Source organism: Anser cygnoides, chromosome 4 (assembly GCF_040182565.1).
Source record: "Anser cygnoides isolate HZ-2024a breed goose chromosome 4, Taihu_goose_T2T_genome, whole genome shotgun sequence".
Classification (NCBI taxonomy): Eukaryota; Metazoa; Chordata; class Aves; order Anseriformes; family Anatidae; genus Anser; species Anser cygnoides.
In genome coordinates this window covers 15,872,420-15,897,400 of record NC_089876.1, presented here as the reverse complement: position 1 = coordinate 15,897,400, position 24,981 = coordinate 15,872,420, and the positions used below count along the sequence as shown (strand labels likewise).

General features: G+C 45.6%; 1 protein-coding gene across 1 annotated transcript in view; it reads right to left on the bottom strand.

Moving 5' to 3' along the window:
- Nucleotides 1-230: 230 nt before the first annotated feature.
- Nucleotides 231-24,981, bottom strand: part of LOC106035386 (uncharacterized) — a 57,393-nt gene continuing 32,642 nt past the window's right edge. The window contains exons 11-17 of the mRNA XM_066995830.1: nucleotides 10,247-10,379; nucleotides 9,549-9,684; nucleotides 8,673-8,755; nucleotides 6,858-6,934; nucleotides 6,014-6,106; nucleotides 3,639-3,725; nucleotides 231-1,689 (exon numbers count right to left, since the gene is read on the bottom strand). Of these exons, the coding sequence (XP_066851931.1) occupies nucleotides 1,608-1,689; nucleotides 3,639-3,725; nucleotides 6,014-6,106; nucleotides 6,858-6,934; nucleotides 8,673-8,755; nucleotides 9,549-9,684; nucleotides 10,247-10,379 (691 nt within the window). The 3' untranslated portion in view covers nucleotides 231-1,607. The remainder of the gene's footprint in view (nucleotides 1,690-3,638; nucleotides 3,726-6,013; nucleotides 6,107-6,857; nucleotides 6,935-8,672; nucleotides 8,756-9,548; nucleotides 9,685-10,246; nucleotides 10,380-24,981) is intronic.

Here is a 24,981-nt window from a genome sequence, read left to right as displayed (position 1 = left end):
AAATAAAAAAAAAAAAAGGTAAAAACTTTGGGAAGGAAGAACAGAACTAAAGATGAATTCTCCTTGGTTTGCTGAGTCAGTTCTTACTCTCACAGTTAAACATTCTGCAGAAATGCTTGTAAAATTATTCCATTTATTCTTGACATTTAATTCATGCAAAAATCCCCTCTTTTTTAGGAAGCAGCTTATTTTCATGTCCAGTCTGAGGTTAACTAGAATGTGAAACTCAATTAACAGCATTTGCCGTTAGCAATTTTATTAGAGATCTTGATTTGACAGTCAACATTTTATATTACATCAGAAAAGGTACAAAAGTGAGCTTGAAGACTGACTCTTGACTTATAGTCAGAAATAGCCTATTTACAAGTATTAATGTATGTATGTCTGAGTCAATGCATCTAAGCAGTTACATTACAGAGTGCAAATAAAAATCATTTCAATTCATGTAAACATTATGGGCAAGGGCTCGGGTATGGTCAAGCCCAGTGCAGGCTCCTGTATTATAGAGCAAAGGTTTATCTAGAGGTGCTCCAAGTTATACTAGCTTGCGTGGTCACTAAAATACACGGCGTTACAACCTTCTGCTTGTGAGTCATACACTGCAAGGCCTCACCTTTCACCTCAGCACCTGAGGTCAGGAGAGACTCCTTACTGCAGCAGCCTCTGGATGTTTGTCTCTATCCCAGTGGATGGCCAAGCTCTGGCCTGAGGGGCCCTTTACGAAAGCTGGAAGGCTCACACTTACTGCTATATTAAGAAGAGAATGCAACCTGAACCACAACTATGCTTCCAGTAGGATTTCAATGGGAATGCCTGAGTCAGTCTTGCTATTTTCTCTCCCCAGCTACCCACCAGATGTGTTCTTACAGATGCTGGCAATGCTCTGAGCAGCTTCTGGTCTCTTCTTGGCTCAGCTCTGCTGTTTCCCCATTAGAAGATAAGAATTGCTTTATGTCTTCCATCATTGCTTTGCCTGATCAGAGGTGCCCCAGTCCCTGGGAGGAAGGGTCAGAGCCCTGCCTGGCTCTGCTTGACTCCAGGGGCTCCACTGCCCGATAAATGCAACCTCCAACCTTCAGATGCAGCTACAGGAGGAGAAATCCCAGGCCTCCCTTATTGATTCCCCTGACCTGTACAAATCGCTGGTGTCTATAACGTGTGACACTGGGCAATATTCCCTGCTGGGGGATATTCCATGTGCTCCTGGCATTTCCCTTCCAGCCCTTCTAAGGCAGCACACCGATCACGGCAAGTTGTGTCTCCACTGGAAGCTCTTTGTGCACGCCCCACGGAGCCCTATCCTGGTGCTCTGTGCACAATGGGAGCTGCACGAGAGGGGACAAACCAGAACAAAGCTTCTGCCCTCAACCATCGAACAAGTCCCTGGCCCTCCTGAAACAGTATGCTTGTTTGCTCATGTGTGTACAGGAATCACACGTACGGTACCACCTCCTGCTACTTGGCTGTTAGTATCACAGCAAGGACTGCTGGTTATTGGCTCTGTACACCATAGCACTATTTGTCCCTCTAAGCTATGTAGCCACGTCTTTTCCAGTTTTGCACACAGATAATAATAAAAAACATCAAATAGTGTGGAGCACCCTGTTTCATGGAGTTTCCATGCTGCTGGGGCAAAGCCTGCAGTCCTGGTGGTCAGGATTACGTACACACTGAAGGAGCTGGACCGGCCTGGGATAAAACATAAAAATAAATATTTAGTCACCACGTGCAAGTAAAACAGAGAAATTCCACAGGTACTATATGCAACATGAAAGTCAAAGGGCACGTTACCTCTGTGTGTTATCAAGTAGATGTCTTTTCTTAAGGTAACTTTTTTTAGACACTGCTGCAGAAAGGTAACTTTGGTGTTTATAGGCATCGGGGACAAGAGCAAGTGGCTATGAGGTGCAGTGAACTCACTGCGTGCCAGCAACGCTCTCATAGCAAAAATATATGAAAAAGAAGATATCTTTCACTGGCTACGGAATTGCTGCCGTGCTGGAAGTTCATCATCCTGCTTATCCTGCGGTAGCCCCTGCTGATACCATGTACAGCTGTTGCTAAAAATATTATTTAGGATTAGATGTTTTGTTACAAGTACATCCAGTGACTCGGGTTTTTGAGTTACTTGTGGAAAACACTGCTGACACTGACAAAAACAAGAGGTAATTATCAGCATCAATTTCTATGTGGCACCAAACACCAGATGCTGAGCTGATACAGACGCACACAGTTCTGTCTGCAATGATTTCAGAGGAATTATGCTAACTTGTCCTGTCCATCCTGAAGGATTTTACTGCACGTGTAAATTACTTATTTTATTATTGCTCTGTATGCAAAATACTAATTTAAAAAATTGTCCATGTTGCTCTACATAGTTGTTTATGCATCTGCTAGTTAAGTGCTGACTAAAAGCCCTACTTCTTATTCTATCTTCAGAAGCGAGTTGTGAGTCTCAGCAACATACTCTTTGTGAGGTGTTGAAGGTTTCTTCATGTGCTGCGCCATGGGGGATCTTAAGTTACCACATATTTCTTCTTTCTCCCTGGTCCCTTAGCTTCTTTAAACTTAGGCTGAAATTATTTGCATTTGCTTGCAAGTCCTGGAAGTATTGGTTAAAGATTGCAGTTACTCAAAGAGAAAGCAAGTCCATGAGCATCATGATTCTGGCAGAAGTATGCACTACACTAGCGTTAGTTTCTTCACAATGTGCAAGAACCCATTAATCAGGTTCAGCAATACCTGAACAAGAATATATTACTCTGCCTTCAAGAGTAAAATCCTAGCACCACGAAAGGTATTTATAGGGCAAATGTCTCTTCCACAGACAAACTTTCCCTTATTTAAAACCAATGTCGTGAACTCAGGTATATATAGAAATGTTTGTTTACTTTGGAAGGGTTCTTATCGAAGTATGACTATTTCATTCTGAAAAGCTGTTCCTAGCAGATAAGATAAGATTATAGAGCTTTATAAGTAAAACTGGACTCTGGCTGCTTTTTTAATGTCACTAAAGAACATTCTTCCTCTGTGTGAAGGTCTCTGAACTGACACAGAAGGATAAAGGTCCTCAGGCTTTTGTAACTCCTCAGCAGGCACACAGAGATTTCAGTCAAGTCAGAACTTGGGCTGTTCTGCTTCCTAGACTCCTGACAACGGGGAACCATACTAATTAATAATACTTATCATGTCCTGTGTCTCCCTCCCTGACAAAGTATCTGGATGGAAAGGAAGCTCCAACTATAGTGAAGGAAGTAATGACCATCCTTGACACAGCGTGTTATCTGCATGCAGCCAGGAGGAAAGCTGCCTGTTTGGTTTTGATTATCCTAGGTAAAAGCCTGGTCAGCTGAAGGAGTTGGAGGAGGCTGGATTGCTTCTTCTCTGAAGGCAGCCGAGCATGCCCAACAGCAGTGACCTTCTGGAGTGCAGGGCAGAAAGCAAGCTCCAGACGCAGCCAACAGGAGCTTTGCAGCACGAGTGGAAGGCCCTGAGAAGCACACAGCACATTGAAAAGGTGTGGTGGAAGCAAAAGGGGAGTCTGCTGTAGTTTGCTGTAAACCAGGAAATTGATATCAAGCAGAGACGGAGACACAGTATTAGTTTTATGTTAGCAAGTAGACACCAACGAGAATTACCTGTAATTGTCTTCACAGGTGATCGTAAAGTTTCGCTCTTCTAAGATGCGTTTTAACCTCTGTATGGAATGACCTGAGCATGACTCGCTGGAGAGAAAAGTCTTCTGTTACTTGTGTTCCTCAAGTGTGCGAGAAGCTCAGCTGAATTCAATGCTACGTCACTTTATTTCAGATAAGATTCTTAAAAAGCAGATATTAATCTGATTTGCTAACGTGCTGTGAAGCCCATCTAGGTGTGTGGTGCTTTGGCTGCCATTGGGCATTTGCCTGTAGAAACTATTTGATGTTCAATTGTTTAACTCATACAAAAAGTTTTTTCAGGAAGCTATCTATGGCAAATAACTCAGTACTATTCACAAGTTCAGTGTACTCTGGAACTGCTCCAGAGGTGCCGGTGGCCTTCATCCACAGGAACATGATATAAGGCTCATTCAAATCTGTGGAAGGACAAAGGGATCGAGTCCTCTGTGCAATGAGAGAGAAAAAAACCAATCACAAAATCCAGCAGCTACTTCCCGAGTAGGACTTAAGATCAGTGTAAACAGGCAAAAAACATGGGAGGAAGCAGGATACGATGGTCTCCTGTTTGTTTGGCTCAGTCTGCTGGATGCTGCTACTCTGTTTCGATAAGTGTCTGTTTCATCTACTTTTCCATTGGTAAGAACCCCAGTTTGGTTATTTCTGTTCTACCCAGCTAATGGTGTTTCATGAAGCTTCAAGCAATATCATACCTTTGAGATCTTTATCTTAATTTGCTTGCAATAGCCCAAGGGGCCCTCAAGTTGCAGGGAGAGGACTGCCAAATGTCAGAGGCAGGCAGAACTACTGCAAAAGACTTGTTACCCTGGGCAAAAAAATCACTTCTTGGTCCAGAGTACGGGACACACACACATTAGGACAATAATACAATACTGGGACAAATCAAGGACTGTTCCTAACACATGGCATCAGCGGAAAACAGAGCCAGCTTTTCCTTGTTCACAAGACTTAGCATATCTTATCAGTGATTCAACATGAGATACAATCAGAAGATAAAAGGAATAAAATATTACCCTTCCTCTTCCTTGGAAGTAAGTTGAAAATAAAGAAAGAAACTGTTGTGAACTTGGCACGGGAAGAGGATGTGTCAGGAAGGCTGGCAGGGTACCAGCTTGTTGAAGCTGTTGAGAAGCAGGAATGTGATAGATTTGCTGATGCTGGGAAATCACGGCAAAAAGGATCAAGTGCCACGTACAGGGGAACGCATGCACAGATTACATATTCTATGTCCTTTTCTTCAGCAAAACTCTGTGCAGGGGGACATCAGAATGGGACACCAGAATATGTCTGGCGTGCTGACTACATGACAGACGTGTGCTTGTGACAGACACGTCAGGTTGTTTGGCAGAGAAACGCTCCTCGGAGTCAGTGTTTATATTAGGGGAGGGCTTGCAACACTGGAGCTGGCACTGTCTGAGAGTGAGACTGCCTGAGCATGGGTCTCTGCAGGGTCCATACTCATTCCCGAGACCACCACAGCCTCCTTCCTGACACACTTTGTCAGAACTGGTGCCTCTGGCATGTGGGGTCCTTGTTAACAGGAGAAACCACAGCAGTGCATTATAACCACTTGAACCACAGAACCACAAAGACAGGGGTTAAAGGCACCGAACTTCATGCTTGGTGCTTGAAATGTGCTAGTTCTGCAGGGAATCTGAACAGGATGGAAAAGGTCACTCAGAAAGGCTCAGATGTGATCTGAGGTCACCGTTCTGGTATCAGTAATTCCATGATAAGTATTTCAACTACAGATTTATTATTAAAAATGACAACCACAGAATCATTTAGGTTGGAAAGGATGACTTGAGATCATCTAGAACAAGTCAGCTAGAACAAGTTGCCCAGGACCCAGTTGGGTTTTGAGTATGTCCACAGATGGAGACTCCGCAACCTCTCTGGGCAACCTGTTCCAGTGTTTGAAATTACTTTGTCAAAATGGCTCTGGTCACCTGATCAGCATATTTATACTATTTCTATGGGGGAAAAAAAAAAAAAAGGTATCTTCCAGATGTTCATCCTTGCAAACTTAACCTGCTCTGTGCCTTAAGTGCTGCACCCGTAACAATGATCTGTAGAGCTCAGTGGATTTGGAGTAATAAGGAATTTTAAAGTCATGGGACTTTTTTAAATCAAAAAGAATACAATTGTATCTTAGCTGTAAGCAACCAGCTGTAACTATGAAAATACTAAAGAAAACAACACTAAAAATGTTATTATTTCCTGTAAAGTAAGCAGCTAGGAGACTGAATACAGAGCAGCTTTTCTGAGCAGGTTTAAGACAGTGTCACTGTTAGACAGACATTCACCCCTAATCATTTTGTATTAGACTGGTTTACCTTTGGGGTCCACCGATGTCATGCATAAGCCAAATCTGTATTTCAGAGACTTTATTTGGATTTAAGTTAAAGACCTCAATACTTCCAAAAATGCTGTAAGAATGGGACATGAAACATTCTTAGTTATCTAAGTAAGAAGTTCAGAGTATGTTCCCCAACTACTACCACTTAGTGTTGCTGTCATCCCGAGTGAAAGAATGTTAACTTTTTGCTGGATTTTCATAGACTATTTAATTACTTTGTTTTCCCCATTTTCTCCCCATTTTTATTTCACTTTCACGAGATCTTCTGAAACTGTCTGCAGACGGAAACAAGCTAAAGTTTTTCCATCTTATGTGCCTCTTCTCCTGTTACTTTTATTGGCTATGGTTTTGGTTTGGCACAAGGAAAATGAACATGGCTGTCCTCCTGACCAGCACAGTATTCATCTTTCTGTATTACTCAAGACTACGCTTCTTCCAGGTAACACGAGGAAGCACAGTCTAGAGAGGAAAAACCCAGTCAGCTCCACAAGCAGCTAGAAGTGTCACTCCTATGAGTGTACAAACCCAGATTAATAAAGCTACTTTAATGTAATAAATGTAATGTAATTAATGTAATTAATGTAATAAAGCTACTTTGTGCAGTAATATCATTCTGGAGATCCTACCCATATACTCTCAGAAGGATTTCAGTTGGAGACACTGTGTAGAAGGAATTAAGTGAATAAGCTCTACAACAGCCAACAGTTTAGATCCCTATATAAATTCACCAAAATCCCATCTGCACTGGGACTGGGACTCACTGACAAAGATCTGCTGACCAACACGCATGCCCAAGAGAAACGTGGATGCCGAGTAACTACCTGCTGCTTCTGAAAGCTCCAGCTTCTATCGATCCATTAAGCATCACCTGAACCACACCACATGCTGCTTCTGCAAACTAAACAAAACAAATGGATGTTATAATCTGGCATTGCAGGCAGTGCCACATCAAGTCTCTTAGCTAGTAGAGATTAACTTCTTCAATGTCATCAGAACGGACTGACACAAGCAGAGGATCTGGCCAAGGTTTTTACAGATGTCCTTGCAAACACAAGCCTCTAAACACTACAGCAATACTGCCATAAAGCTGCATTAACCAGCCATAAATTGGCAGTCCGAGCTTGCATGGGATGGTATAACAACTTTGCTGCCACGATTTTCAGTTTTTAAGGGAGGATGCAGCTTTCCGGAGCACCGGCAGCTACAGCTGTCTGACGGGGCTGTTTGCTCCCTCAGTAACACGCAGAAATCCTCAGGCTGCCTTAACTCGAGCAGTGAGGACGAGCCAGAACAGAGGTACCGCAAGTTTAAGGACATGCAAAGCATGCAGTACTTGTTACTTTGTGACTCACACTCTGTGTGCTTTTGCGGCTTGGGATTTTTCCCTCCAGTGGTTTTAGTAAAGCTCATCACCAAGTTTTGTTTGAGTTTTAAATTACTGGATCATCTAATCGCTGTTCTTTCATTCTTTAAAACTTGTGTCCAAATACTTTAAGACTATTAGGTTACAACATAAAGAACCCACAGTACTCCAGATACATAATCCATCAGTAGAATAAATTATCTTTTAAAAGCTTAATACAGAATGACTGTTCTTATCAAATCCTTCAATTCTTCTTACTTATAAACAATGTGGCTCAAACCCAGCTCTCAAGAGTTACAGGAGAGGTTAATTATATGTAACTTTCCAATGTAATAAGCATGAGTTTCAGTAGATCTTAAATTTATTTGGACTAGAAGGCTTATAGTTGAGCAAGCCTGACTCTGTGTGGTGGTTTTTCCCTCCCAGACTCTGGAACTGTATATCAAAACTGTTTTGAGCTTGGAAACCTTATGTACACTAGTTTACCCATAAAACAATATTTTACAGTGAGTAGACTTTTTCTTACATACACAAGAGCTGAATAATACATTGAGCTTGTTCTGCACCTGGAAATCATCTATTAATAGTCATATCAAGGCTAAAATCTTCTGAGACATGTAAAATTAAACTGATCCAGGAGAGTGTTCTTTTTCTGGCAGGTGTGAAATGAGCATTCTGTAAAAGTGCTGATTCAACAAAGCCAGGCAAACTGCTTAACTCGGATTAGCAAGGTCTCATGCATGTGATCAGAGTTGGTACGTGCATATGGATGGATACAGCATTGGAATGTTGGACGGTAACCCTGTGGGAAGATGTCCTCTTCAGGCTTATGCTGGGAAGTTGCAAGGGCACTTTTGGCCACTTGGCAAACTTCTGTGCCAATCTGAGAGCTGCTCTCAATACTAACAAGCTCTAAGATACTGTATTTTAGCAGTTTGGGCCCTGTGATTTAATTGAGGGGGTTATTATTACTGTAAGTCTTATTTGTAAAGCTCCAGCTGTCTGACACGTATTGTTCTCGACACTGGTGTATAGCCTCTGTCCACAGTAAGAATGCCCAAACTCTGATGACAACTCTGGTTCAACTTATATAAAATATATAAAATATACAGATATCCAAACCTACACTTTATGGCACCTAATGCTACAGTCCCTTTGAACTTCTAGTATTCCACTTTTTAAGTCCAATCTGCAAACTCAGATTTTTGACAGTGCCAGCAAGTTAGTGCCTTTCAACATCCTCAGGCTAGGGGAGGTTTATTCTAAATCTTACCCTCTTGGAAGCCGTTTTCCAGAATACAGAGACAGGGTTGCTCTCACATTCACTCCGTTTTGGACAAGATTCGTAGTTGATTCCTGAGAAGACGTACATTTATTTATAGAATAGCTAAGACTAGAGTGAGTATTGTTACAACATTAATACCGCTTTGAAAGATTTGCCCCCTGTCAAAGCAAGATGGCTACATGAGGAAATGGCTCTAGAAGGGAAGAAAATTTGCATGTGTTCGAAGGTCTTCCTCTTTAGTCACACATGTCTCAGTGAGACAGCTGGAGGCCTGGTATGCAAATAGTTCTCAGAAAACTGAGTACGGAAAAGATGGATTTCTAAAGATGAGAAACAGGTTGGCTCTTGGCAAATACTTTCTGACTGTGTTGAAAAATTTTAATTTGCCCAACTTTTCCTGTAATTCCAGCCCAGTTTAGAACTTGCTAGCCTTAAGCACCAAAGCAGGAATTGTGTGGGCAGCAGAAACCCAGGGTCCCTCCATACTGCCCCACCACTGTGACTGGCCTATGGCCAGGACCCCTTTGAACCGGAATTCTTATTTTGCAGTTTGTCCTATTGAATTTACAGGAATCTACCAAATGATATAGATAAAGAGGGCTAGATGTAACCATTAGTCCAAGAAGCAATTTGGTGTCTTAGCAGTAGCCCAAAAGTTGTGTTTTTTTTTTTAAATTAACCTCAGAACTAAGTAGTATTTTCAGTTTTCCATAACATGGGGTGGTAAAAATAGTTAAGGTTTTAAAATAAATTGTGAAAAAAAGAACATGTGAGAAGGGACTGTGTCTAGGTCATATACAAGAGAAAAGAATAATCTAGAATTCTAGTACTCGCATTTGGTTTGCAAAAAATAGGGCTTGTTACCTGGGGCCGAAGGGTCTCCACACCACGAAACACCATCAAATATATAACCCAGCAAGGAGTCCTCCAAGGTTAGGAAACTGTGGCTGGATTTTGTGTAACGATGAGCGAGGTCATTTGTCTTGCTCCAAAACAGTGACTGTGAAATAAGGTACAATGAGCAATAACTGATAATTATACTAGAACTGGTCAGGTCATTTTCCTGGAGAAAACCTTTAAGTTTTCATGCTAGTGAAGGAGTTTTAGTTTTTTACTGAAATGCTGCATGTTCCCATTAGTGGGTCAGTTCTTATTTCTGCAGTCCTTGCTCCCATTTCCAAATTTTTTTGGGGGTGGTTACTTTTCATGGAAATGGATGTGCTCAACCTGGAAAGTATTTTGAAAGAAAAGTTCTGAGTAGTTCACATAGCATATATATGCAATTTGTTGTGTGCTTCTGAACTACAGGTGGAAGATCAGCTTCTTGGAATCAGCGTCTCTATACCAGCAGGGTTGTGTACTCCTTACAGAGATCTGCATGCCCAGGGAACAGGGATTAAGCTCTGTAGCTTAACCGGGATGACCCTGGCAAAAATACCAGTCTTGTCAATCTACAAACACCCCCAGTTTCTATGGAAAAGGTCCATTGCTCAGAGCACTGTAGAGATTTGTCGTTCCACGGCAATCCCCGTTGTGTAGCCCACCCAGCGTCACGTCATTACCTTGTTGCAGGGTATGGGATAACCTGCCAACTCCATTAAAGGCTGATAATCTTCTGCGGTAGTATTACAGGGATTCTTGTAAATGAACGCATATTTAAACGATTCCCATATTTTTAGGCAATCCGTATCTCTGCTGAAACATAAAAACATAGTTAATTAGTATTTATGAGTATTTATGATCGTGAAAGGATCTGTTGCATTCAAACACTATGGATAGATTTTAAAAGAGTTCTGATCGCGCTCAGGCATCAACATATATATTATGCATTAAAAAGTAGAGTATCTTCAGTGAATTGAGCATAAACCGAGGAATGAGCAGTTCTAAAACATCTCTCCCCTGCATTTTGTATTACTGATTACTGCAATACCTGAATGCCCTCTATGTATTTGTCCCTTAGAAGAGTGGTGCTAACAACTAGGAGATCAAATTTCTTGATTATTCATACTAAATCATGAGAAACAAATGTGGCAGAATATAGCAAAATGTGCCTATGAGCCTCCCTGCTGAGTGTTTGACCCTACCAGAATAGTATCTACAGTTTTATCTAAAACGTAAGCAGAGGTCTGGATATTTTGGACCTGATATTTTCAGTTAAGGGCTAGCTTGCAGCTGTGGTCTCTGCTGGAGCCACTGGTGATTTGCACACGTATAGGTGAGATCTGAATCAGGTGCTCAGTCCTCCAGTGAACTTTTTTCAGTCTCTTCGTGATCCTCCACCCTGTTACCAGCTCTGCCCTTTCTGTTCTCCCTGGTGTGAGTCAGGAATCCCCCTGAATTTACATGGGAAGAACGAGTGCATGCCAGGACACAACCACAGCACCTCGGTCTACATTAACTTCTCAGCACGTTGCTTCACCAGCCCGGGAAATAAAGCACGTCTCTGCTGATGGAAACAGAGCTCCTTTTTGTAACACTGAGAGGAAACTGGCTGCACACTGCTGACAAGAAATCACCTCTCTGCACTGAAGTAGAGGCACGCTCCCTGAAGCTGCAGCATCTAAGGCATGGGACTGCTCAGGACATCTGCTTTCTTGTGCTTGTAGGAACAGATGAAAACTTTCCATTAAGATTTTTAGGTAATTCCTAATTAGTGTCTGCCTACTATGTGTTTTCCAGGCTGTCCCCATAGGTACAGGTTGTGCTGCTGCAATTTCAGGCCCGTTTTGAAAGCCTGCCCCTGGGAGTGACAGCCACCCAGCCATTCTGCAGCTCTCTTCCCTATTCTTTATGTAAATTCCAGAAGTTGACTGCATCATCCTGCTGTCAGCACGCCTGAATGGAGCTATTCTGGCTACCGGAGACTCATCCCCTCTTCCTTCACTATTTGTAATCACCTCCCAGGGTGTTCCCACTGAAAGGTGTCTGAACAATGGCCTTTGTCTTTTGTGAAGACACTGATGTCTGTAAAAATAGCAGGGATCATTTAGCATGTGGCACACAGCTGCGGGCTTCATTACCTGCTGGCATTCAGGTAACAGGTAGGATGTGGAACTTGGTTAGTCTTATAAATAGTCCTGAAGGGATTAAGAGAACAGTTCGGTGGCAGTTCACTGAGGATTTCAGAGCATTTTACAAGTTAATCGTCACTACAGTTGTGTGAACTCATTCCCACAGCTTAACTTGATCCTGATTGCCACTGAGTGCCTGTTTGAGCATTGGAGGGGTGAAGGGAAACAGGCAGCTGAGCCTAGCCTGTGGGACCCAAAACCCCTTCTCAGCTCCCAGCCATTTCCTTGCTGTGCTGAGATGTGTCTGCATGTCAATGCTCTTCCTTCCACTCCTAAACATTATGGAGAAGAAACATCACACACAGAGAAGGTCAGAGGCTGTTTGGATGTGTAAAGAAGAGCTACAGCACCTGACAGCACCACCCCGCAGTGGCAATGCCTCTCCTCGACATGCAGCAGGGGCCTGGGCCAGTACCACCCCGGCAAGGACCACAAAGGATCCACAAGGATCCACAGCAAGGTGTCCCGGCCTTCCTCCCCTTCTGCCTTTACTTATTACATTAGCATCGTGTGTGATATTGTTTGGTTCCAACTAATTAACATGGCTTCTCACTCGGTGCTGGTTTGATGGCAGCAGTAGCCTGTGTCCCACGACGTGCTCCCCGTCCTTCCCACACGGCTACTGCCATTCTGGTTTCACAGCCGGCTGCCCTAAAGCCTTTACAACACCTCTTACGTTAAAGCTAGCTGCCCATTTGCTCCACAGTTTTCCCTCCACAGTGTGTTGACTGCTTTGCTGTCGCACTGTCACGTCAGGGAGTGTCCATGTGTTTTGCTGAGCAAGGAAACCAGCATCTCTAAACCCAGGGAGCTGCGTCAGCCCAGAGCAGGGGGCTCACGAGGGGCGACAGCACGGAGCAGGCAGCTGCCCCTTTGCACTGCAGTCAACGGTATCATAAAGAGAACTTGTAGGGCTTGGCAGTAAGCACTGCAACAGCTCAGACACGTACATGGCTCGCGGTTTCTAATCTGGCAGGTCTTTTGTCCTCCTGGCAGGACTCTGTTTATTTTTTTTTAAGTTACTCCTGAAATCTGACAGATAAAGCAGTGCCAAGAGCCACAGCTGGCCACCTGGCCATTTATTCTTTCATACGGCAAGGTTTTGCAAGCTGGGGTTCAGTAGACAATATATTTCCCAAGGAACCACAAGGAACCCTGGGTTTTATCCCAAAGGCAGAGAGGCAAATGACAGATACCTTACAAAGCGTTTCTGCTCCTGGCTCTAGCGATGACCACGAGGAGCACGAAGCCATAACCATCGAGGTGACGCACGATCCAGCCCAGACAGCTTGCTGAGTCACGAGCCCGAAGCGGGCTTTCCCAGCACTGCCGCACACCGAGCTCAGCGCTCGGTGCTGTGCGTGGCTGCCCCCGACGTCTGGGAGAACGGCGTCAACAACAAACCTGGCAGCGCTGAGCGAAGCTGCGTGTAACGTCACAGAAGCGGCAGGGCTTAGCCTCCAAGTGAGGGAAGCTCTTCTGCGGCTGGTAATGAATGGCAAGGCATGAAATGGACTTTTATACAAACTCGGCGATTTCAGCATTGTTTTGCAAGTCACACCATAGAACTTCCAAGTAAAAAAAAAAAACAAAAAACAAAAAACTGCCAAAGCTAAAGAGTATTTCATTCTCACTACCCTTGCACATCGACGTGTATATTTTTACATCTGAATAAAAATAATTCATTGGTTTGCTTCTGGAAGGCTATTTCTCTGATACAAAACACAGGTTTCGCCTCACGTCTCAAGAGCCTACCAGCCACAAAGAGTTTTGGTTTTGGCTGATACGCAACAGGCACTGAGAGGGCTTTATGGTTTGTTAATCCCAGCTCCAGGAAGAGATGGAATTCCTTCCAGCCTCACTGCTGATAAAGACAAGAGAAATAAAAGAAAGAAAATATTTGCCTGGAGTACGGTACTTAACTCTCATCCAGCAAAGGTAAGGGTAGAGACGTGCTGAAGCTCAAGTCCTCCTGAAAACTATATGAGAAGTTCGCTGGCACTTGGTAGGCTAAAAATTCTAGCAGGAACACCTTCTGGTTGAAACGAACACATCTTCCTTGCCAAAAAAATGCCCGAGTAACAGACAGTCCTCTGAGGGCTGCTCTGAGCCACCGAGGGGTGCTCTCAAGGAGCCAGCTGGACAAGCACCGTTGGCTTTCCCAACGTGCAGAGCTTTACCTGCCCGGTGCCCGCAGCCTCCGCTTCCCTCTCAGAGCATCCCAGAGGAACCAGGCAAGGCCTGGGGCGAGGAGCAGGACTTCTCAGTGTACGGAGCTAGGTGAGAAAAGGGCGGGCAAGTTTTCAGGCTTGGAACAGCGAAAGATGTTGAGATGCTTCTGTGATGCCCGGTGTTGTGGGGAACACCCATGTAACTAGCTGACAGCTACCTGACTTGCACTTTCAGGAGGAGCATATAAAAAAAAAAAACTCAGAAAGTGACGTCTCTGATACTTAAAGCTGCTTAGGAATTTTCTTAGAAACGTTTTCATCAGGGAAGTCCCGATCCAGCACATCTAAGACCGTCACGTCAGTGATATCCTCGCTGGGAAGCTCTCTCACAGAACAGATTCATTTCCTTTTCTGTTTGCTAAAGAAGAAAGGAAGGGTAAGAGCGAGCACCAGGAGCCCGTGGGGAACGTGCTCATGTACCACCCTGCTGCAGGACCCACGCGCTTTTTCTGGTTTGGGAGGTTTTTCTGTGTTTTGGATTGCATAGTAATTCTGCGTCAAGCAAATATCGCATCTTTATGTATTTATGTTTGCGTAATGAATTTATTCCCTCCAGGCTAACTTTGTTTATACTGAAATTTTTAAGACTTTTATTGTGTTACAGAATCCAAAAAAAATTAAGCTAAGTTCAGTAACTGATAAAATAAATATAATTTTATGTGCATTTTTTCCCAAGATTTTTAAAATGAACACAGTTTGGGAAATGCTGTTAAGTGTGAAATAATAATTAACAGGGAACACTGAAACCTGCTGTAAGCTCAGGAACTGACCCTGTAGCCCTTCCTCTGGAAAGCAGGGTCTGCAGAACTGGGCCTTGGGACCTTTTGCAGAGAGAGGGTCTGCATCCTGTACTGAGTACAGCAAGAAATGAGAGCTGAGATACCAATGCACAACGCCATTAAAGCTCCATTTCCTTCTAAAATCCTAATGCTATGTATATGGCAAAGCATATCCTGCATTTGTCTTTGTATTTGGGTAGAAGCTGCATTTTCTTCCAATGAATTTGAGTATTTCTATCCATTTACTTTTTTATGAACACCGTATTAATTTATCGAAAGGAAGCTGGGGCCAAGAATATTTCCATTAGCAGCTGTCCCAGCAGCCAAACTTTAATGCGTGTATTATAAAACTGGACAGCCTCTGCATCACTGTCTCCTGCGTGTAAGTACATCGGTCTGGCTAACCTTGAGAGCGCTCTTGCACTTAAAGGAATAGGACGGCATCGAGAAGTCTCAATTAATATAGAACTTTTATTTTCTTTACTGTGCAATTGTGTTTTATTTTTTAACTGGACGTGACAGAGCAAATTCATCTGCAATTGAAATTGGTTTAATTGGTGTAATAACAGGGATGAGTTTCATCCCCGGTGACTTCAGTTACAGCATGAACAACATCTCGTTTTCAGTTCAGCACTGGATGCTACATGAAGGGCAGTGTTTCCTTGAGCTGTGTTGCCTCTAGTTTTTCTCTCAAAAATCTGAGAGAGGTGCTTAAAGTATGGGCCCCACATTAACTTACAAGTGAAAATGATTCCCAGGTGTTGCTCTGGAGAACTCAGCCAGCTCTGCCCATATTCTCCAAATCTCCCGCGAGGCATGAGGAGCCTCCCTGGTGAGACAAGGTCACCCATGTGGTCAGAGGTGGCTTCCCAAGGTCCTGAGTTTCCTTTCTAACACAGAACAACGTCTTCAGGCCATAAACTGAGATTTTAATCGTGGTCTCTGTGGTGAGGCTCTGAAGGTAGAGCTGGAAACAGGCCCCAGAGGTCCCTTCTATAATTGGTCTTCACAGGGATGAAGCCTCACAGGCAATCGGTGGCTGCAATTTGCAAAGCAGGTCTGGGAGGCTCTGACACGTCAAGCTGGGTCTCGCCTCTGGCTCCGCGCTGCCTCGTGCGTGCACTTACCCCAGAGCCCTCCTCACCTGCTACCACTGCCAGCTAAAATAATAATGCAGGTATGCACCTGAGTGCTTAGAAACATGGCTCTTTAACAAGTCAGTGAGAAGTTGTGTGGTTGCGAAGCTCCTGAAGTGCATCAGAACAGTTCACACCGTGCTCCAGGTGTAAGGCACCATCTTCACCTGTGAAAGGCAGAAACCTGCGTGTTTCAGAAGGAGACTGCATGCCTATGGAGCTAAATGGGGCGGCAGTATTTCCGCATCAGACTTTGCCTACTTATCTGTTTCCCTGCCTCTTTTAGGTGACTTGCAGCAGCTGGAGGCAGCGTGCAATTTATACGTTCATACTCAGTTTATTTTTTCATGTGAGCTTGTGAGTAGCTATGTCTACGTGGCCAGAAATCATGCAAAACACATCTGTGATGAGGGGAAGCCCTCTGTAACCCCAAATCCTTTTGCTTCTTTTTTTTTTTTTCCCCCTAAATATTTTAGGGCTGCCCCTTCCCTTCTTCCAGCCTCACCGTGCCCCACATTTTTGGAGCCGCTGCAAATGCCAGCCCAGGCGGCTGCGGTTGGACTCTACTGCAGCCTCCTGCAGCCGAGGAGCTCGGGCAGGGTGCACACTGCCACCCAGCGCGAGACCCCGGTGCACTCTCTGCAGCAGCAGCTGGGGTCAGCTCCAGCTGGGCACGTCTGCAGATCCCGGAGCCAGAAAATGGGCACGTGCGTACATCGGATCAGACTCGTTACAGCTGTTCGAGCATCTAAAGCCTCCCAGCGGATATCCTGGAGTTAAAAATTAGGCAAGTGGGAATTGCGAGAGGTCAGCCCGTGCACTGTCAGAGCCGGGGATGTGAGGAGGCTACCACCTGCTGCTTCTAGCACTGGGGTAACACCAAGGGAAAAAGTTACCGGGGAAAGAATGAAGGAAAAAAATCATGGAAGAGCTGCCAGCCTCAAAGCCTTCAATGACCACTAGCATCCCACTACCCACTTAGCTTAATTATAATCGTCTGTCACCTCAGTGTTCGTGGTAATTGCTTTTTTTAATATGACAATGACATAAGGTGGTGGTTGGTTTGTTGTGTTTTTTTTTTTTTGACAGCTTGATTTTGTAAGTATTGCTCTCTGTTAATTAAACAGCCCTAAAGCAGGTAAAGAAAGCACTGCAGAAACTGCCTGGGGACAGAGGCAGGCATCCAAAACCTTGCCTCAGGAAGATGACATCTGGAAAGGCTGCCTCGAGGCAGAGCAACTGAAGTCCCCACAGCAAAGGTGGGGAGCCTAGAGGTCTGGAAGAAGAAGTGCGAGCCGAGATTTCTCCTGGGCGTACCTCAGGGCTGGGTCCGTTCCTGGACACGGACTGACTGGGAACAAACGAGGGCTCCTTGTCACCCCAGCCGTTCCTTCTGGCAGGAAAGAGAAGGCTGCAAGGGCAGCAGAACATGTGGCTTTGGTTTGTAGCTCCCGCGTTATTTTATGTGTGGTGGGAACTGGTGCTCCTGGACGACACAACGCCTCGCCACCCTTCCTAAGGGTGCTGAGTCAAGAGGTGGCAGCTATAACCAATTAAAAGTTCATCTACATACATACATATATTTTTTACCAGTCAGATTTCAGCCTTCCCAGGTGAAAAACCACACTATTTAAGCAGGTGGTGTTTTCAGCGATGCTCAGCAACCTGGATGCAGTCTCTAGAACAGCAGAAGTCTCACCTGGGCTGCATTTTGTCAGAGGGCTGCAGTTACTCCACCGTTTAAGTTCCCAAGTGAGGACCACGCCATCAGCAGATACAGAGCCAACAAATGTAAGCTGGCAGCTTACCCCTTGATTAAAAAGCACATTTTTAGTATTGCTTTAATATTAATCTTGGAAAAAACACTTCTATGAGGATCTAAATAGAAGTAAGTGACAGCACCGAAACGCTCAGTGGTTTAACGCAGCTGCAGAATTGTTTCCTGTAACGCGAATTTGCAGTACATTGGGGTCCCTAAAACTGCTGGGATGTGGCGTAAATGCCGTAAGTCAGGAGAATTCCCTGCCTGAAGGGTGGCACGCGTCAGCAGGACAAGGACAAGGGCACAAACCAGACTTATCAGAACAGTGAGGAAGCTCCTTGGTAATATCTTACTTTGGCGTCATCCCCCGGGAAGACAGACTGCACAGCTAGCATCTCTTTTTACTCTTAGACACTTGAGGAAGCTCTCCACTTGACCCCAGAAAGGAAAAGGATCTAATCCTCTTATCTCCACAGATAAACGGGTATTTCCCCACGGTGCTCTGAGATGTTCGACAGCTCTGGACCACACCTCGGCAGTGACAGCTGAACTGTGCCATCAGGAAGCCACCCCCGAGCTTGGCTCTTCCCACTGGCAGCTCTACAGGCGTAGAGAGCCCAAGCACAGAGTGCTGGGAGGGAACAAGGTTTTCCCTTTCATCAACAGCAAGGTCTTAGATCGGCTCAGCCAAACACACGGTAATTTCAATCCCAGTGTGTTGCCAGATTCAGAGAGCCACCAGGCATTGCTCTGCACAGCCAACTCTGTAAAATCGACAAAGAAGGGAGGAGGGAAGGAGCAGGCAGCTGGCTCACTGAATAGCTGCATAAAGCTGCAGAAGAAAGCAAAGGTGAACAGTGGTTCATCAACAAACACTGATTCATTCGTACATGGCTAGAAATGATAGCCTCTTTGGTATCGGTAGGGAAAACCAAAGGCTAACACAAACGTGAAAAATTATTTGAAATACCACTGACTCTTGCATTAAGAGCCATTAAATATCTCACCACTGTTAAGTAAATGTAAGAAGTTTGGGTATATGAGAGATATATAGTCATTACAGCGAATAATGTAACTAGAGTTAGGTATTGACAACAGCCAGATGAGGAAACACGGCTGCCAAAGCAACAGCTGAACTCAGATCTCAACAGCACTGCTGCGCCTTACAAGTACGTTGGTGGTGGCCCTGGAGAAAAGACACTAAAAAGATGACAAGGAAACCCAAACGGAGCCCTAATTTGTAGCCCAGAATAGTCAGGGAAACTTGCCTTAAACAGCAGGAGGACACATCTACACGATAAACGAGGGAACCAGTAACCCTGCCTTTAAGTCTAAATACCCATTTGTGCCTCCTGCATGATATACCCCAGTTCCCCAGACAAGCTCAGGAGGCCATGTGGAAGCGTACCTCTGACCAGGGCTCAAACAGTTGTTAACCTTTGTAATGATTTTATCTCGGTTCCCCAGAAAGGGCCGAAGTCACTCCTACACAAGTTAGGGAAAAACAATTGTAACAGAGCTTGTTGTAAGTACTGAGGGCTAGAAGAAATGGAAAACAGAACTACAACAACGGCTAACAGAGAACAGGCATTGAAGGCAACACATTTGCACATGAAATAGGAAGGGAAATACTAAAAGCATACACCAAAGCACTGTAAGAAATGTTCTTACTTATCCATTTTTATGTTGGCCACCTTAACACTGAGAGACAAAGCAGAAGTACCACCAGATACCAACACCACTGCTGCTACAGACGAGCCAAGCTGTTTCTTTTCCTATTTACCTTGCTGACCTCTTGAAAGCCTAAAAACATCATCAAAGGAATCGAAGAATAGGAGGGTACCCCTTAACATAAGGCACGCCTTCTTTACGAAAACCCAAACCTCAGGTAAGTTTGAATATAATGTCATGGTTACATAAAATAAAGCGAAGAATATTTGTGACATTGAATCAAAGCATAGCCGTTGTGAAGTGCCGTGCTTGACATGAAAGTGTTAACAGTCAGCAAACAAACGCAAGGAAATTAAATTAAAAATGCCTAGCAAAGCGTGAAGGCATAACACAAAAGTAAGCATACAAAAAAGAATTCCTCTCTAGAAGAAATGATGGTGCAAGCGTGATAGTATCTAACACAAAATCATGGTGCCATGGGTTTTCTTTGACAAAATGTATCACCATCTCCACAGCCTGCAAAGGAATGGAAAGGAACAATGCATCCATGATCATGCAGTCAGAAGACAAAGCTCTCCTGAGCGTGCACCAACTTTTACTAAATTTAATGGGACTGCACACCGTTAAAGCTTGTTGTAAGGGGAATTTGTGGCCAAGTTTAGAAACAACATTATTTTCCCAATTGTATTGAAGGGGGGTGTCTATGCTGTACGTCCACACAACGTTTCACGAAACTTTCCGTCTGCATCTTCATCACAGGGCTTTGCACTGCAGTGCCAGACGTGCGGAGATGGCTGGGTCTGCACAGCCACATACGCTACCTGCATGGCTCCTGGTCCACGTCCTTGTTGCTCTCTCACTGGCAGAGGTCAGGCAAAAAATGAGCTGGCTTGTCTCTAGCCATTTTGAAGTAGTAGGTGCTTGCAGGCTTGGCTTAGCCTGATTGAATCAGATGGGTAAGTGATGGCAGACCTGAAGGTGGGGTAGTGCTATCTGGGGATGACAAATCTCTTGAACTGCAGATGTAAGACGAGTTCACTTATAAACTGAAGAAGAAGCATTGTTTGTGTCTCCCAGACCACGGTCTCCTTACAGATAAGGTTTCTTCCCCCCTCCTTCACAAGGTCACAAAGTGCCAGTTGTATCTGAACTCAGCCTGCCAATTCAAAGAAGGGGCAAATCAAACCGGTGGGCTTCACAGCAGAAAGTTTTATGCTCTGTCTGTAGCAATCTGTTCTCCCCCAGCAAGCAAAAAGGTGCAAAGCTCCTCAAGAACACCTGCTGAGCTCAGCGCGATGCTGACCAGAGCTGCTCTGCTGAGGGACCCGGCTCTGCCCAGCTGTGAGAGCCGGGCTGCAAGGAGCACGGCACCACTGCACGGGATCTGCACTGGCTGCTGGAAAACCACTCTGATTTCACCATCCCTGGCAATTTAAGTGTGTACTGCGTGAAAAGTGGAGTTTGAGAATGGTGAGTGGTAGCCAGAAGAGGGAGCCTGTCTTCCTGGGAAAGAGGACACGAAGCAACTTGAGGTCAAACCCTTCCCTCAGCCAGAACTGCCTTTGGCTGTTACTCGGACGAAACTGCAATGCATGCCAGTGGCCGTGGCGGACGAGCATGGGAATTCTGCAAGAGCTGTGGAAACAGAGTTTGCATCTGTTGTTAATGCTGAAAAAAAACAAGACTAGCAAGCTGTGACAAACTATTGCTTTAGCTCTGTCTTTTGGCAGCAGCCAGTATTTTCAGGGAAGCTGAAGAGAAATACTGCTCTTTAATGGGAACACCTAAAGGCGCAGCTCTGTGTGCAGGGAGTGAGACCCCTAAAGCCTGCCCCTGTACCCCCAGCACTGTTTCCTAGAATTGGACCACATGCACAATGAGGAGCATTTAGTATTCCCTGCATGTTTCTCCCAAACTTCAGCACAACAGCAGTTGTACTCCGGAAGAATAGCTGAAGAAACTATGCGTATAAATGACTTTTGAGCACCGCGTACACCTCTCTGCCAGGAAACACATGCTAGGTGAGCACCATCAGGACAGCAGCAGCAGAAATACCGAGGATTTTACTGCACACAGGCAATTACACAGCCTTATCACCAAGAGGTGCCGTATGAAGTACTTAGGAGTGGCTCTTGAGCAAGCAACTGCAATAAATACAGCGCCTGAACGTTTTTATGGTTTTGGAGAATATGCAAATCGATGGGATAAAATCTGATTGCATATGAGGTGCTTATAAACCCATACCACAGACAGCAACAGTCCTTCCAGGAACCTCACTGACGTTGGCTCCAGGCCCTGTTTCTAATCAGAAAAGATAAGAGCATGAAAGGAGCCAGCTGACTGTGCTGTGTCCAGAGCACCACCAACGTGAGGGGGTATGCAAAAGGCACCTCTAGGATTAAAGCTGCCCCAGCGGTGCAGGTGTCATTCCTTGGTGGCATGTCCACAGCCTTGCCACATGATTTATAGCACGCTGTTACAAAAGCAGAGCCACGTGGTGACTACAGACTCGTGGCCCCCATCCGTGATGCCTAGAAATCAGAAATCCCATATTAATGTGTCAACAATCCCTCCCCCCCCCCTTTTTTTTTCCCAAACCAGACAGCTATTCCAGTCTCAAAACACAGCATTCCAAAATATAGCAGTAGCCACACTTGCTAACCACTCCAATGAACAGACTGCTACTTTCAAAAAACCGAGAACATTGTCAAAGACGTAACTTAGATGTCAATGGCTTTGGTATAAAAAAGTTAAAGCATGAAAAAATGTACACGAGTTTACTAAAAGCAGAGCTTTTTAAAGGAATGTGCATGTTGGTGTTAGATTAAAAGGGCACGAACAGACTGTGGACAGATTTATGAGGAAAACAGATTTCTAACCATGGCAGTGAGGTTCCTGTAGCAGAAGTAGCCTAAGGCTACAAAAACCCTGCCTGAGTATAGGACACAGCTTGAGCAGCTTACAAGTGAGCCTGAGCTTCTTCAGTTCCATGTTCCTACTCCGTTTCTTTGATTAAGTGCACCAAAGATCCCACACAACGGAAGATCCAAGGCCTACATCAGTGATGAAAGAGCACGGGATGAAAGACAGAGGGCTCTCTGATGTGTCCTAACGGCACTGGCTTTATCATCAGGAAGTGCCAGCGATGAAAGCAGTCAGTTGCATTACAACATACACCGACCTCAGTAGGATCAGAAACGGGGAATATGAGGTTAGGTACCCAGAAAAGGCAGCACCTAGGTTTTACTTCTCTGTGCAGGAACCTCCTGAACATTTTGGGTGCATGTAAATGAGCATACTTTTTTCCATTTTCAGTGCTCTCTCAGATAGATTTTACATTGTTTCTTTAAGAAAGTGAAAACAAAAACAACTAGAGAAGTCACTGAAGTCATTGAAACTATTAAGCATTGTTGGATTGGGCACAGCACAAAATGCTATGCCTTGAAAAAAACAATCTTTTAGAAAACTTACAGTCGTGTGTTTGCAATTATTTCAAGAGTGTTCTTGAAAAAAAAATAAGCAAATGATTCTCTTGTGTTTCAGATTCAGATGGTTTTGTGAATGAAAATGTAATAATTTCACATTTAAATGTTGAGTCTATCCTTTAATAAGTTAATATGCACTTTTAGAAACCTTTATGTGACTTTGCAAGGACTTCAGGAGCTTTTTAAATTTTATTTTAGAAGAGAAGCCGCTTCACCTACACTGCAGCCACTCAGGAGTTTAACATAAAGCATGCACTTAAATCTCTGCGTGCTCAGGCCATGATTTTCCATCTGCCCATTCCCCTCTAAAGCTGAAAATCAGCTTTTTTATCCAGCCCTGAACAGAGGAACAGAAGAGGAGACCAAATCCAAGCAAGTTATGTACAGCTTTGTTTCCATCGGCTCAGTGTCACACACATGAGAGGTGACATTGCCTTTCTGGAGCCCAAGAGCAGGATGGTCCTGTCACTGGGCTCACTGTGGTGGAAACATCTACCAGAGGCTTACTGAGGGCACAAACAGGGTGGCTGGTGCCACAAGAAACGATGAGACGTCCTGGCTGCTCTGTAACCTGTCCCAAGGTGTTCGGCATCCCCAGTGCCCATGGGGAGCCCAGGGCTCTCCTTACCTTGTGCGCTGCCTCTCAGTGAGGGGCTGGAGAGCAGAAAATCAGCTCTCAGCCCTACTTGCTGGCTGGGACCAAGGAATCCTCCTCCCTGAGCAGCTCAGGGTGTGAGGGCACCTGGGGCTGCCCACATTGGCCATCGTACTCCCAGCACTCCTCGTGAAGCTGTGCCGGAGGCTTTGCCCCGCGTTAAAAGCATCTGTTTCAAATAACCCTAATACATTTCCCAACACACTTCTAACATCTCTGTCCATCCCATAAATACGTGGCAATCCTTCTCCTCCGTCCTGGGTAGTTTTGGCGGCGTGAACGCAGCGTTACACACCACAGGACGTTGGGCAGGTCGGATGTACAGCGAATTGCCTTCTCCTCCATACTCCGACCTGTTACAACCCAGCTCCTGTTTCAGCTGGCTTTAAAGGGGTGCCAGTACGTGTCCGTGGGCGCCTCCTGACCCGGGATAATTACAAATATCGTCCCTTCTGCAGCTCCCCACCACCCCAAGCCCGTCGGGTTTGGCACCACGCCGCCCCCACTCACCCCAGCGCCGGGCGCCGCTCGGCCAGGTAGCTGTAGCACCTCCCCAGCACGATCTCCCGCAGGCTCCTGGTGGTGCCCCTGTCCTGCCACCTGAGCGGCTGCCCGCCGGCCGCCTCCCTCCCCGGCATGAAGACGGAGGCCAGCACGACGGCCAGGACGAGGGCGGCCAGCAGCAGGGCGATGCCCGCCAGCAGCACGCCGCGCTGCCGCCTCCGCGACCCAGGCATGGCGGCGGGAGGCAGGCCCCGAGGGGCAGCGGCTTGGAGGCCCTGAGGGGCAGCGGCAGCTGCGGGAAGCCGCCGGCCAAAGCCTCCCCTCCGGCCAGGTCCCTCCGGGAGGCGAGGCTGGAGCCCCCCCGGCCCCGTCCCGCTGGTTTTAAGGGCGTTGTTGCCGGTCCCCGCCTCGCCTTTCGCCGCCCTCTGCGCGGCTCCCCCCAGGAGGTCGCCGGGGTGTGGGGCCCGAAGTCCTCTCCCCGCGGCGTCCCCCGAGCCCTTGTGGCGGTGCAGAGGCCCTTGCGGCCACCCGCCGTGGGCTGGTGTGCGAATGAAAAGCGAAATAAATGTGTTTCTAAACGCTAGGCGTTTACAGCAGGCGATTAGTGACTTTGCGGTTGTCTTAAAAGTCCGGGGTAACTCATCAGCAACCAACGGGACGCTTTCTGTCTGACCCTGCAAAGAGCCCGGGCTCAGCTGGCACACGAATTTCTGGCAGTGTGTCAGCTGGGGTGTCTGAGGGAAGCTGGGGGAATAATCTGCTGCAGCAGTCAGCACTCAGTCCTTGTTCTCCCCTCCGCGCAGCACAACTCTGCTTCCCTGGTCAAAAGCCACCATAAAAAGGCTAACATCTCTACAGCTAAACAAAGTAAAGTACTGGATGTCAGCCTAATGTTAACTAGGAACCCTTAATAAGTGCTTACAAAGCATCAGCTTTAATGCAAGAAAGGGCCTTTGGGACACAGCTCAGAACCAGGCAGTTCTGAAAGACCTGAGAAATGCTC